Source organism: Panthera leo, chromosome E2 (assembly GCF_018350215.1).
Source record: "Panthera leo isolate Ple1 chromosome E2, P.leo_Ple1_pat1.1, whole genome shotgun sequence".
Classification (NCBI taxonomy): Eukaryota; Metazoa; Chordata; class Mammalia; order Carnivora; family Felidae; genus Panthera; species Panthera leo.
This window is the reverse complement of record NC_056693.1, coordinates 4,413,036-4,428,413: the sequence shown is the minus strand read 5'-3', so window position 1 is coordinate 4,428,413 and position 15,378 is coordinate 4,413,036. Positions and strand designations below refer to the sequence as shown.

Here is a 15,378-nt window from a genome sequence, read left to right as displayed (position 1 = left end):
CATTGGGCTCTGTGGTGACGGCTCAGAGCCTGGAGCCTGCTTGGGATTCTGTGACTCCCTCTCTCTTTGCCCCTCCCCCGCTTACGCGCTGGTGCTTTCTCTCTCAAAAATAAACATTAAAAAAATTTTTAATAAGAAAATAATAAAATAAAATAAACCATGTTTTTAAAAAGAGCATGCTCTAATTTCTAGCTAAAGCAATACGTGACTGAGCACAGTGTTCATAGAAAAGAATTAAATGTCAAATTAGTTTCTTAGTATGAATGCAGGAAAACATAATAAATAATAGAAAATAGAATATAAGGAGGGGCGCCTGGGTGGCTCAGTCAGTTGGGAGGCTGACTACAGTTCAGGTCACGATCTCGCGGTCCATGAGTTCAAGCCCCGCGTCAGGCTATGTGCCGACAACTCAGAGCCTTGAGCCTGCATCTGATTCTGTGTGTCCCTCTTTCTGTCCCTTCCCTGCTTGCTGTCTCTCTCTCAATCTCAAAAATAATAAACTTTTTTTTTAATTTTAAATAGAATACAAGGAAAAATATAAAAAATAGAATACAAGTAAAAACATAAAAATCTTGGTAAATCCAAATCCTAATATCTACATTAGAATACTAATTCTTCACCTAATCAAATTGTTACAGTAAAGTGTGAATAACTTGGATGATGCCACTTCCAAGAAGCAAAAACACCAGTAACTAAAGAAATCTTTTTTAATGTCTGTGTATTTTGACAGAGAGGGAGAGAGGGTGGGTAGAGACAGAGAATAGCAAACAGACTCCATGCTCAGCACAGAGCCCGACGCGGGGCTGGATCTCAGGACCCTGAGATCACAACCTGAGTTGTCAAGAATCAGAGGCTTAACTGAATGAACCACCCTGTCCCCTAAAGAAATCTTTCTTAGTGTTCTCCAATTCAGAAGGAAGAAGTGAAATGTAGCAATTAAACTATATGGAATTGGATATACTCCCTGAACAATTATTTCCATATTCAAATTAATTTTGAACACGTCATTTTGTGCAAACTGTTCTAAAAATCCCTTAGCAAGTTATATGAGCAACAACTAATATACAGCCGAACAAGGAAAACAGAGATGTTATACAATTAATAGCTAGGTAGACAAGACAGGATTTGCCTGGAGAGATTCTCAAACCAAGATACATGAGATTTAAGAGAAATAACTTCAATACAATGTAGAGAAAATTATTTCCATTAGGTATCTCTTAACATTTTTGTTTGCTAGAAAACCATCAATTTTTTAATATATTTTAGAGAAAGAGCGTGCAAGCAGGAGAGGGGCAGAGAGACAGAGACAGAATCTGAAGCAGGCTCCAGGCTCTGAGCCATCAGCACAGAGCCTGATGTGGGGCTTGAACTCACGAAAAGTGAGATCATGACCTGAGCTGAAGTCGGACACTCAACCGAGCCACCCAGGCGCCCCTAAAATCATCAATTTTGAAATTTGGAAATTATCTCTTTTGATGCAATATTCCCTTTCCTATTGAAGATCTAGGTACAAACACCCACAAACATAGGCACACATGAACTTCTTTCTAGTTAGTTCTGGGACTCCAAAATCTATCTTTAGCTTAATATAACCTATTGCATTCCGCGCATATCAAAACCAGAAAAACCTGTGTTCTCTATGCTCACAGAAACAAGAGCAAAGAAAAATAGGAAAATTTTATAAATAGCGATTGAGAATTCAGTCGGTATGGCTTAGAATTCTTTTAATTTCAAAAGCACTCTCAACAAACCACTACAAGATCACAGTAGGAGTCTTGGTCAAATACCCATTATAAGCATTCAAGAGTCTTTCTTGGGGCTCCTGTGTGGCTCAGTTGGTTAAGTGTCTGACGTGGGTTAAGGTCATGATCTCATAGTTTGTGACTTCGAGCCCTGCAGGCTCTGTGCTGTCAGTGGAGAGCCTGCTTGGGACTCTTTCTCTCTCTCAAAATAAAATAAACTTATTATCTTGCTGTCCACGAGTTCAAGCCCTGCATCGGGCTCTGTGCTGACAGCTCAGAGCCTGGAGCCTGTTTCAGATTCTGTGTCTCCCTCTCTCTGACCCTCCCCCGTTCATGCTCTGTCTCTCTGTCTCAAAAATGAATAAACGTTAAAAAAAAAAAAAAATTAAAAAAAAAACAAACAGAGGCTAATAATCAAGTACATGTGGATGTACGATAATTTCACACCCTTTTACGGGAAGAGTTAGCCAATCCTTCCTCAGATATTTGTGAAATTTTCTTTATGTCAACCACATAATTAATATTCATGACTTCCACGAATGGCCATTTAAGACATCCATATTTTGATGCAATTCCAATGTTTCCTACTTAAACGGCAACTGGCAAAACTATTTAAAATTCTGAGTTTCTCTGTCTTACTTTAGCGCAAAGAATGATGCCCTGAACACCTACTTCATGCTGACTTTGTCACTCTTACACGTCAACCACAAACAGGATCCCCATGTGGACCCCCCTTTGTACAGTCAGTATACACGACAGCCTCCTTGATCTTTCATGGAAAAGTAGGTACGAAGGTGCCTGGGTGGATCCGTCAGTTAAGCGTCTGACTTTGGCTTAGGTCATGAGTTCAAGTCACCCGATGGGTGAGCATAAACCCCACTTCTCTCTCCCACACTCTCTCTGCCCCTCCCTCACTTGTGCCCTCTTTGTCAACAAAAAAAAAAAAAAAAAAAAGAAAAAGAAACGAAATGTAGGCATGAGCGTATTCCTCAACATAAAAGAGCCCCTCAACAATCAAATCATTTTGCATGCACAGAAGTAACACAGGCATAGCATGAGATGATTTCAGAGTAAAAGTAGGGACACCTGGCTGGCTCAGTGTGTTTAGAGTCCAACTCTTGATCTCAGCTCAGGTAATGATCTTGGTTTGGGACATGGAGCCCAAGGTATCTCCCCAGGATGTTATTACCTCTTGTTGAAAACTTTTGATCAGGAGTTAACAGCTTTGCCACATTCTTTGCAGTTTAGGGTTTTCCTCCATTATGTGTTCTCTCATGTTCAGAAAGTCTGTAGTTCTGTTTAAAGGCTTTGTCACATCATATTTTACATTTGGCAGCCTTCTCCCCACTACGTTCTACTTCGGGTTGGAAGTTTTGAGTAGTACTTTACTGCTTTGCCACATTTTGTAGATTTGTAATATTTCTTCCCATTATAAAATCTGTGTTGTTGGGGAGCTTGGTTGGATCCGATGGTAAAGTGTGTGAATCTTGATTTCAGCTCAGGTCATGATCTCAAGGTCCGGAGATCAAGCCCCACAATGGGCTCCATCTTAAGACGCTGCTTAAGATTCTCTCTCCCCCTACCCGACTTGTGCACACGCTCTCTCTTTAAATGAATGAATAAACGAGTAAGTAAATCTCTGCCATTGAGTGGGTTTTGAAGTTAAAGGCTTTGCCAAAGTTACTACATTTGTAAGTCTTCTCTTTAGTAAGGATACAGTGGTACATAGTAAGATTTGAACTTTCGTAAAAGACTTCCCCACATTTATTATTTTTATGTGGGCTCTTTGCAGACTGAGTTCTCTGATGTTTATTTGGATTTGACCCTTGATTAGCATTTTCCCAGATTCACTGTATGGGTAAGTTATGTCTCCATTATAAATACCTCACTAATTACAGAAGATACAGTCCTCACTAAAGATCTCCCTATGTTCACAACACATGAAAACTTGCTGCAAACTAAGTATTATGTGATAACTATTGAGCAGTGAAATCTGGTTAAAGATGCTACCACGTTTATCAAGATTAGAGACTTTGGAACAAGGGATTATGTGTTAGTGGAAGAATACGAAACCCACCTAAGAGAATTTCTCAAATCAATCATATTAAGAATTTTTATCTTCATTTTGAAATGTCTAACATTTAAAAAAAAAAAAAAAGTCTAACATTTCAAAATGTCTCGGTGAATGATTAATCCAGTTTTACGTTTGAAATGGTTACTTTCAGTATGGATTGGGTGCCTTTCAGATTTTCCAAATGTCCTTTAAGAGAATGTGTATGTTTAAAAAATGGATTTTGGTTCTTGTGTTCAAAGACATTGCTCTGCAAATATAACAGACTTAAAGTGCAGTTCTCCCAAGTGGTTTACACCCTTGATCTCTTCTGGCAGTAAAGATGTCATTATGGATAACTGTCCCAGCTTGGTTATATCCATCAGAACATCCTTTGTTCCCTTTACCAACCCCCATCATCATCCCTGTCATTAAGTATAAATACTCGGGCAACAGCTTCCATATATTCCCAGCACTCTATAGAACGAATCTTCTTTGCCTGTCTTTGCCAACAAGCCTAAGAGGTTATAGAGAGACACAACGAAAAGATACAAAACAGGTTATCTCGCTTACTAAACTCATATGCATAGTCATTAAAATACTGATGTGCAAAATTAACCCCCATCATAGGACATTAGGAGAATGGAGAAATAGGAAGCATCAGGACTTTGATCCTCCATGGAGACAAGATTGACCATATTACCTTTTTTTCAGTGCTCCAGAAGCCAGTTAGGAGAACACAGCACAAGCATTCAAGTATGAATGAAGAAGAACCACACTGAAGGGACAAGAAAAGTTTTTGACAGTTGTGCACAAGAGCTGCTCACTCTCCCTGGCACTCCGTGGGCAAGACCGTGAGAAAAGTCTCAACTCTGCTCAGGAAAGAAAGACATAAGTGAACTGTGTGGGAGCAATAATCTAGCTGCTTTGCAGCTGCCCGGGGGACTTGTTTTTTTGTCACCAGGTGACGTAAAGAGAATGAGAGAACCCCATGATACACTGTGGTGGCTGCTAAGTCCCAAGGTGAGCATTTGTCCAGACATTGGAGAGACTACAGAGCTGAAGACAGAGGGGAAGGTATCACAGGCTCTAAAGAAGTAACTCCACCTCTGTAAACTGAGAAATTAACAAAAACTCAGACAACACAAATGCCCAGAATACATGTGACAAGCACCAAGATTATTGTGATTTGGGTTCTCCTGTACAAATCAAGTTCAGGAGAATGGGCTCAGAGGCTATTTCTTAAATTCCCAAATGTGAACAAAAGATCACAAGGCATACAAAGTAGAAAAACTACTCCAATCAGAGGAATAAAATAAATCTCCAAAACTGGCCCTAAATTAAAAAAGAACTATTAATTACCTGACCAAGAATTCAAATAACCATCATGAAGATGCTCGTGGGAGGAGAGAAAACAGGGAACTAAATGATGTCAGGAAGACTATGCATGGCCAAAATGTAAACCCAAAGAGATGAAAAGTATAACAATCAATCACCCTAGAAACTGGGAGCTGAAGGGTATAATCACGGAATTTAAAAATACACCACAGGGTCACCAACAGATGTGATCCAGCAGAAGAAAGATCAGATTAACTGAGAGACCCCTTGTTGTCAATGATCTATTGAGAGGAGCTAAGAACAAGGTGGAAAAAGACAGAGTCTAGGGATTCATGGGACACCACCAAGTGAACCCAGAAATACATTAAGGGAACCTCATAAGGAGAGGAGAGGGAGAGGGGGCAGAGTTTACAGGAAGAACTACAGGTTTCTACTTCCAACATATGTGGCAAGAAGAGACAAATTCAAGAAGCTCAGTGAGTTCTAAGTAGGATAAATGTCAAGACACGAACCCACTAACACATTATAATTAATCTATCAAAATTCACAGGTGATCAGAGAATTTCAAAACAGTATGACAAAGGAATCTCATACAAGGGAGCTCCTGTAAGATTATTGGTAGGATTCTCAGTAGACCTTAGGGGAAGAATATTATACTATTAGGACAATTCATGTATACAGGATACAACATTCAGTGAACATTAACCAAGGGAAAAAAATCAACATGTGTCACGAAGTATGTGTGCACGATGTGTGTACAAATACATACATAATTTTACTGGTAAAGTGCATAAAGTGGATTCATACTTGAGTTAAACTCACATTATCTTAAAAATCTAAGTTGAAAATTGTCATCCTACCACAAAATACACAGGCAAAAATGAAATCACAACTAAATAGTGTTGTGGAAGAGCCCAACAAAGGAAACACATTATTCACAACTGCAAAACCATAATAAGACAAAATTTACCCCAAAAAAATTCTACATAAAAAATAGTTGAGGGGCGCCTGGGTGGCTTAGTCGGTTGAGTGTCTGACATCGGCTCAGGTCATGATCTCATGGTTCGTGAGTTCAAGCCCCATGTTGGGCTCACTGTTGACATCGTAGAGTCTCCTTCAGATCCTCTGTTCCCCCACCCCACGCCTCTCCCCTGCTTGCATGCTCTTTCTCTCTCTCTCAAAATAAAATAAACTTAAAAAAAATTTTTTTAAATAGATGAATTTTTAAAAGGAAACCTTCTATATAACTATAATTTTAAACTATGACTGTGTACCCCTAAGAAAATAGCACTTTCAATTACTGGTAGGACTTCCTCAATGGTAAAATGAAAAACAGTATTCATTAAAAGCAACCATGGAAAGTTCTAATGAAGAATATTATGAATAAGCACTGAAAAGACATTAAAAAATTGTATTATGTTATTAGAATATTCCTCCTCTTACACAGAATGTGAGGCTATACTCCATTCTTTAGAACCAAGCAGACAAAATAAACCTCTTTTATTTGTAAATAATGAAACACCACCAGAGCTGTAAAATATGTTGACAATCACTTTATGAAAAATAAATATTGGGGATTAAATTCAGAAACATTCTGAGGAAAGCAGAAGAGAAACCTATTGGTTATTTTTTACTGAAGTAAAATTACATTATAAAAAAAGCTTTTTAAAATATGGCAATTTTACTAATTATCCACGTTACTTCTTATAAGCATATGCCAATGGCCTATCAGAACTTTTGATCTAAAAATTCAGAGATTAACGGAGCGCCTGGGTGGCTCAGTCGGTTGAGTGTCCGACTTCAGCTCAGGTCATGATCTCGTGGTTTGTGGGATTGAGCCCCACATCTGGCTCTGTGCTGACGGCTCAGAGCTTGAAGCCTGCTTCAGATTCTGTGTCTCCCTCTCTCTCAAAAATAAATAAACATTAAGAAAAAAAAAAAGGCTTTTTAAATTTAGTGATTAATCTCATATATAACTAATCAGAAAACGAGAACACAAATGACAAAATCACAAGAACTTATATAAAATAAAATTAGAAAATGATGCAATTATTAAGAAATATGGTGATAATTGAGACTTTATGATAGGCTGTGAGTTCTAAGCTCTAAATGTTGGAGCTCCCCTAAGGCATTAATTTCTGTAGGAATTCTAGGATACACATAGATACATTAAATTATTTCACCATTGAGGAATGGAATGCAGAGTGAAAATTCCTAATTTTAGTTAACAGAAAGACAAATGAACTTTTGACGTGAAATAAAGGATTACATTTTCTTATTTTAGGGAGGTGCTTTGTTATCTGATGAAATTACTGAGTCTCAGTTTTGTATGATTAAGATTAAAGCCTCCATAACATTGGAAAGGTTAAACAAGAAAACACGTGATATCTGTCTCCAGCGTTCTCTGAGTTTATGCACCAAACCCCAATATGGCCACCACTACCCTGACACACTTCTCACATGAGGCAAAACAGAACTTAGAAATAGCTTAGAATAGAGTTCGTCAGAAATACGGAAACTTCCCCAGGGCCCTCAAAGCAATGGAGAAGCTCTCAGAATATGGAGGCCCTCACACTCCAAGGGGAGTCTCCTCCAGGCCCTCACTGTGGACACCATGGACCATCACTGGAGCTGAAGGAGAATTCTCAAAGAATGTAAGAGCATGAGGTGTTAGATAGCAGATGGCTCGCTGTGAGAGACATAAAACTAGCTAATTTCCATTCAAGGAGAGCTGCTCAAACCACATTTTAAGGCCTATCTTCCTCCTTCACGACTGGTCTTCACCTCTGTCATCTGCTTCATTCATCCCCACCTACCTGGGGGTGTGGCTATGGTTTCCTTTTCGTTCACATCACACAGCTCCTTCTTTTCCTCCAAAAACATGACCAGGTCTGGCTTTGACACAGCAAGACCTGTTTATTAGAGAAAAGGAACAGAGTATTGACGGGGATTCTAACTTTCGACCCACTATTGTGCTCAGCGGATGAGAGAGGCCACTGTGTAGAATTTTAGGAAATGCTTTTCCAAAAGCCATTGCCCAAAAGTCCCTTTACAGCATGCAGGAAGGATTTCCAATGTTCAGATCTTGACCTCCACTTCCAAATACTAGATACAATAAGAGGGAGAACTTGGAGTTAAACATGTGGGAGGTACCATTTTATGCCATTCAATGTTTACAATTGCCGCTAATCTACAGAAATGAAGATCTTACATGAAAGGGGAGGCTAAAGCTGAAAAGGAAACATCAGGAAGATACTTCTCTACATCTACAAACCCCTACTTCTTTCCCTCACTGCAGGGATCTGAATCCCAGTCATGCAAAGAGGAAGCTTTTTCAAAGGAAGGAGCAAAACCCTGAGTGTGGTTTGGGAAGTCTGGAAGGAGTTATCCTCACCCAAGAAAAGGAGGTGTCCGTAGTTCTCTAACATCACATCCCTGTACAGTTCCCACTGAACGACGTTCAGGAATCCCCACTCGTCCTGAGAGAATTCTATGGCCACATCTCTGAACGTCAGCAGTTCCTGCAATGAATACCACAGTTACCAAGTGACCATAGGCAGAGGTCATAATGGTACCTAAGATGAAAGAGGGAGTTAATGTCACCAGCTGGACCCCAAGACCTGACTTTCACTGCTTACCTGCTTGTTCCCACTGACCTTAATCCCTCAATTTCCTTTACCTCTTCTTTCTACCATCTTTTACTTCAGGCAAAACACCCCATGGGCTCAGTCTCCTATGGGAAAACAGAAAGTATCCAACAAAAGGTAATGGCTGCCCCGAGGAAGAGCTTGGGCTGGCCCAATATGAACTTAGCCCCTGACTCACACCTATTGCAGATGGACTGAAGAGTAACCCAAGGAGTGACAGTTGCCATTACTCACCTCTACATATGATGGCAAGGCTCTCCTTTCTCAATATCCACCCTAATCTTAAATAAAAGGAAACCGTTCCCCATTCCTCAGTGAGCCTCTGCTCTGGTAATTATTCCCTTTCTCCTAATTTGCTGAAAATCAAGTTTCCTTTATGTGACAACCCCAGCTGGTGTAGTTTCTCTCTGTGAGTCAGCAAAGAATGAACTCATGTTAGTAGTTATGTGAGGAGAGCTGGTTCTGGCCTAGGAGAATTTCTCGCTTTATGCAGTGATTTTTTTAAGACAGTAATATGTTCTCATGTATTCTCTAATTTTGAGATAACAGGCTGGTATATGATTCACAAAAACATTGTAAACACTGTGTGTTTACCCAAAAGGATTTGAGAAATAAAGGCATCAATACAGGAATACGCATTTTTAAATACTGCATTTGTATCATACAGAGTTGTGTCTATTTCTTAGATGGAAAGTTTGAGTGGGTTACAAATATGCTTACCAAATTCTAAGGTGAATGAGAATTTCACTACAGTGTATTAAAGATCTTGTTAAAATGCAGGTTCCGTTCAGGACTTTTGCGGTGGTATCTGAGTCTGCATTTCTAACAAGGCATTAGCCTTTGGGCCAAGGGATACATTTTTGAATAACAAAGGTAGAACTCCAAGGCAAGAATTCTTGGAGGACTGGTAACTGAATGGGTTTTATGGCAATTACAGATTCTACTAGAATAGCAAGAAAGCCAACAATTTTTTCTGAGCATTTCATACTTAGCAGTGAGCATCTAAGTTTCTCGTAAACTAATGAAATATAAATAATAATACTCTAAGAGAACAAACTCGTTATTGTTTTATTTTCATGGAGTATTTTGTCAAACATCCAATATACAGAAGGGATCAGGTTGTAACCCAGGTTATCTGCCCTACAATTGATCTAAAATGACACACAGGTCAGTATACAGAGAGGACCCTATAATATTGTTCATAAAGGTGTCAAACCTGAGGAGTGATGGAAACAAGCAATCCACACAAAATTGATGTACCTTTTTACATTTCCTGCACACATCCATACATTTATTTAGAAAGTAATTAAATACACATTAAAAATGACAGAGTAGAAAACGGTCATGGTGACTTAAACATTTTCAATGACAATAAAACTCATCTCCTCTTTGTGCCTGACAATGCTTCTTTTATTCACAACGGCAACACGAACACACAGAATGAAATAATTGTTATATCTGAGTCCAGTATGGTGATGGATAGAAGCAGTAAACTGTTCACCGTTAGCCCAGAAAGCTGCTCTCTAGCCTGCATAGATTCCTTAAGGATCAAATACGTGCTGGTTGCTGCATTCTTACAGGGTCTCGTGGCTGCTTATACATCTCATCGATGGCTAGTATCGAAATGAATGGTAAGCACCAGAAAAATCTTTCAAAAGTAGCTTTCCAAGTAGAAATTCGAAGAAAACACTGATGATCTAATACTCCCCACATGTCTCCTCCCACTTGAGCACTTTGCAGATAACCCCCAGCTGCATACAGCCAACCTGCAGCTCTTTCTGCCCAAGGTTCCTGTTCCCAAGCTACCGAAATATAATTAGTAACATGCACCATAAAACGTCTCAAGAATTGTTTCTTGACAGTTGTGCTCAAGGATCCCACAACATAGTATTTCACCGAAGACTTTTGTTTCAATCCTCCTTTTTGATCTATTTCATGATTTTAAGACACTCAAACATGTTAATTCTGTGGTTCTTCTTTTGCTGAAAACACAAAGTAAATAGAAGAGGATGCCTGTGACAAGAGTGTCGAGTAAAATTGAAGCCTACAGGACGGAGGTCTGACTGAATTAGAACCTCCATTCCCAGAAGTCACTATCTCTACTACACAAGTGTGTAAACTGAGGCGATGTGGGTGGGCCCGGGAACCAGAAGTCAAGAAGAATTCTTGAGACACAGTCATTACAAAAAGCTGCTTCCATGAAAGCATGGGGACAGGATCTGCACTGAGACAGTGAAGAGAAATAATCGTCTACTTTTAAGTTCTGGGGATGAAGGAAGCTTGTACAGGAATTTTCACATGTTAAAGAGGACTTAAGGGATCCTGAAGGTCTTGCTATTGTCAGGCTAAGGTTGTTGTTTTTTGCCTCTACCTGCAAGTTGCCGGGAAATTTTATTTTATCTACGTTTTTTTCGCCTTTGTTCTCCTTAACAGAAACTACAAGCAAAGAGAAACTCAGGAGAAAAAAGTTTCCAGTTTAAATGCGACGGTTTCTGCACATCGCTCAGCAAATCCATCTAAGGTCCTTTAGGAATGAAACGAGGGCATATGTGAACGAAATCTGGTGGAGAACACCACGCCAAGTTAAACAACGGAACATCAGCTGTAAGGAAACGATTTGATGTGTCCGAAGGTCACATGATCACTGGCGTGTTCTTGTGGCTCCCTAACAGTAAATCAGAAGATAAATCTAATTATGAAAAAAACCAGTGGATTTACCCCAATTTCAATCACATATCGTTTCCATGTCCTATAATACCTGGTATATTTTAAGTAGAGTAGCTTTTTCACATTCTAAAGACCAAGCCTGCCCTTTTTTATTTGCAGAACTCTCGGGAGTTATTCTGGGCCTCATATCCATCTTGTATTTATGTTCATTTTCTTAGTCTGGGATCTACACAGAGCTGATAAAGCATCCAAAGTGGACCTAAATGGGAAGTGTTTTTTTTCCTTGACTGAAATACCAGGGCCAGACCCCATCAGCAATAGGAATTTTGAACTCCCCAACTTCCCCTGGGGGTCTGTCACAAGGAATATTTTCAATACTTGCAGGACTTTAACTCCAAGTGACAACTGTCGAGGCCCTCGTGGAACCCAGGTCGCAAAGGGGACAGAGAAGGCTCTGGGATATAGAGGAACGGTGTTCTAAAGACCTAAACTTGAGTATGATTTTTGAAAAGGTTTAAAAAATCAGGTGAAAACAAAGCAGAAACATCAGGACTAGAGGAACCAACATTTGCAATTTCTAAAAGCACGGAATTTCAGGAGAGAAAGAGGACGCGGCTTCTGACGTGGGACGCCAGGCTTACCTGAGAACTGGCCATTTTCTTCTTCTTCCACCTCGTCCGCTAGATTTCTTGCTCGGTTGATTTCAGTGATGAAATCACGGTTGCATCAGGAAGAAAATGCCTTTAAAGCCACCAGCACAGCCTCTTCACCAGTTAACTGCACGCCTGCAGGCAGGACATTGTAATGCAAAAACGGCCCAACTTCCTAGTCCTTTGTGTCCTGAGCTATGCAGGAACTCTGAGCTCCCACTTGGAGACCTAGCTCTGAGTTTCCCCTTCTCTGCTTGCAGGGGGCCTCTTCTCCCACAGACACCCCCAAATTAGACTGCAGCATGGGAACGTGTGCTGCACGGACCTCACCCTCCCCAACTCCTACAGAGGAGACCCCATTACCTCTCCTTTAGCCAAAGCCTGCACTCAACGTTCATAAATTAATGGGAAGCCGCCCCGCGTAACCCTGGCCTCATTCTGAATCACCTGATGCAGTTAATTAAAATAACAGTTGGGAGGCGCGCCAGGGTGGCTCCGTGGGTTCAGCCTCCAACTCCTGATTTCGGCTCAGGTCATGATCCCAGGGTCGTGGGATCCAGCCGGTTGTGGGTTGCACGCGGAGCAGGGAGCCTGCTTAAGATTCTCTCTAGCTCTGTCCCTCCCCCACTCACGCTGTCTCTCTCTCTCTCTCTCTCTCACTTGCTCTAAATTAAGAAAAAAATAAAAAATAAAAAAAACACTTGGGGCGCCTGGAGACTCAGCTGTTTAGCGTCCCGCTCTTAATTTCAGCTCAGATCATGATGCCAGGGTGGTGGGATTGAGCCACGCGTCGGTCTCAGCTCGGAGCGTGGAGCCTGCTTAACATTCTCTCTCGCCCTCTGCCCCTCCCGCCCCCGCCTGCGCATGCGCTCTCTCCCCTCTCTTAAAAAAAAAAAAATACCGTGCATGTATAAAAATAAAACAAATAAATTGCTATCCTTCCCACCCACACCAATTGACAGAATAGGAGGGGGAGGGCAGCTGATACCTTTTTTCAAACTCCACATGTGACCCTATTGGGAAGCATTTGGGGAAGTGACCAAGCAAAAATCAGTAACCATGGGTATGGTTGTCACCCAGATTTAAATCCACGCCCCCTCCACTGATCAGAGTTTCTGGAGATTTACACATTCTCCCCCTTTTCTCTACACGGAGGGAGACACTCATTCAAATGCAGCCTCCCCTTATACATGCAAATGCCTCTTACAAAAGGAAATTTACACCAGGTTTCAGAGCTTTTCATTTGTCTGCTGGATCTTTAAAATAACCAGCTGAGAATAATCCTTAGGGCAAAGAGACATATTTTGTGCTGACAAAATGCTTCCCCCCTTCAGTAGGGAAGTGTTTATTTTCCTAAGTCACTGCCAGTTTTCCAAAGCGAGCGTGTATTTTCCACTCCCATCAGTAACACATGGGAATTCTAAATCCTCCCAATTTTCATGTTAATTTAGGGTTATCCTTTTTCCTTTATTTTAGCCTTTCCAGAAAATATTCAGGGCTTTCTCACTGTAAAATATGAAGTGATCTTACTACAGATTACATTATGCTTAAAAGCATAATGCTGAACAAAAATCAAAATGACTGCATTAAAGCATCAGTAAGTCTTGACATTAAACGAAATACCAATTTTTCCTCTCTTCCACAAACCTCCCCTCCTCCCTTTTCATTTAGCCTTTTTCTTCAGGAAGCCGGTACCACCCAGAAAACCTGACGAACAAGGCAGGCAACACAAACAATTCCTGTCGAAACCGGATGGATCCTGTATTTCCCTACAAACCCCCAGCCCCTGCCTCCGGGTGGGCTTGCAGCTCTGAAGGCCCTAGCCAGCCTCAGCCTCCTCAGCCTCTCAAAGCAAGAAAGCTACTGTTCCCCAACTGTCTTATCCCAAACTCTGTCTTCACGCTATTATTTTTGACTCTGAAGCACAGAGGTCAGTTTTTGAAAACAGAATGAATGTGCAGGAGAGGAAAACATTTTTCTCCAACTGTTCTCTATTCTTCGGTGGGTCTAATAATTGCAATGATGTAAGACAGGTTCACAAAGGAAAAAAACTAATTTCTTAATTATGGGAACCTCAAAGATACCAGGCTCAAACACAGGCAGCTGATGCTTATATGCCATTTTGAATTAAGCAGAAGGGGGTAGGGATTTAGAATTTCAACAAGGTGGAAATACATTCACAGGAAAAAGAAAAGAACAAATATTTGTTAAACGTTTGCCATGCCAGGCAAGCAATTATTTATGATATAAAAAGTTAATCTCTGGTATTAGCTCTTTTCCTGGTAGAGAGGTCCCTCATCTAATTTATTCTTGGGATGTATATCAGCCTCGGAAATAAAGGAAATCCTTCCTTATGCAGCAACAAAATAAACTTAAAGCACCTTTTCTCAAGTTAAATAAGCCACACACAGAAAAATATATACTGTAGGAAATCACATATATGTGGAATCTAAAAGAGACAAAAATTATAAAAGATTAGCATGTTCGTTGCCAGGGGCTGAGGACAGGGAAATACTTGGCCATTGATTCAACTGGTCCAAGATTTACTTAATGCAGGATGAGTGACTGCACGTTTACATCTCGATGACCAGAGCTCATACTAGTGTGTTTACGCTTGAAATTTGCTAGGAGAGGCTATCGAAGTGTTCTCACTGATGTGGAGAACAAAGGCAAAAGGAAAAATACTATTTTCTTACGACTCACAGCCCACTGACAAGTCGTTGAGATGGGCAGAGTGGCTTTTCCTCCAGGAACTCACCTGCCTCAATGTGGACACTTTGCCAAGGGCAAAAGGCAACCTTTGTGTGACATTAGCCCCACTCCAGGATCCTGTAAATTCTCCTTCAACACATAAAAACCCTTTTGGAACCTTCCTTTATCTCTACTCCCCAAGTCATATGGTGGCAATTACCCTCCAAGCTTATGGCCCACTGATATACATCTGAAGGGTCTCATGACTGAGGCTTCACTAGACAGTAATAAATGACCTTTTCCTAATAACATCTAGACCCTCAAGTTCCTTGAAACCTTGCTTCCAAATTCCTCAGAGACTTAGGCTGTCCCTGACCCCCTCCCAACTTGAAAGTATATCCTCAGCCACTCCTACTAACCTCAGTGCAGCTCTTTCTGCCCACAGGTCCTGTCCCCGAGCTTTATTAAAACCACGCTCTTTGCACTGAAGACCAGAATTCTTTCTTGTCTGTTCACTCCTGAACCCCAACGTTTTCATAGCATCACCACACACATACACACACACACACAGAAAATCTTTTTTCTTAAATACT

At 40.6% G+C, this 15,378-nt stretch overlaps 1 protein-coding gene across 10 annotated transcripts in view; it reads right to left on the bottom strand.

Moving 5' to 3' along the window:
- The window catches only part of LOC122207961 (zinc finger protein 708-like), a 78,773-nt gene that overhangs the window by 10,325 nt on the left and 53,070 nt on the right, over nucleotides 1-15,378 (bottom strand). For all 10 annotated transcript variants that reach the window (XM_042918405.1, XM_042918409.1, XM_042918404.1 and 7 more), the window contains 3 exons: nucleotides 12,086-12,229; nucleotides 8,525-8,651; nucleotides 7,947-8,042 (listed from right to left, as the gene is read on the bottom strand). In XM_042918405.1, coding sequence (XP_042774339.1) covers nucleotides 7,947-8,042; nucleotides 8,525-8,651; nucleotides 12,086-12,100 — 238 coding nt within the window. In that variant the 5' untranslated portion in view covers nucleotides 12,101-12,229. The remainder of the gene's footprint in view (nucleotides 1-7,946; nucleotides 8,043-8,524; nucleotides 8,652-12,085; nucleotides 12,230-15,378) is intronic.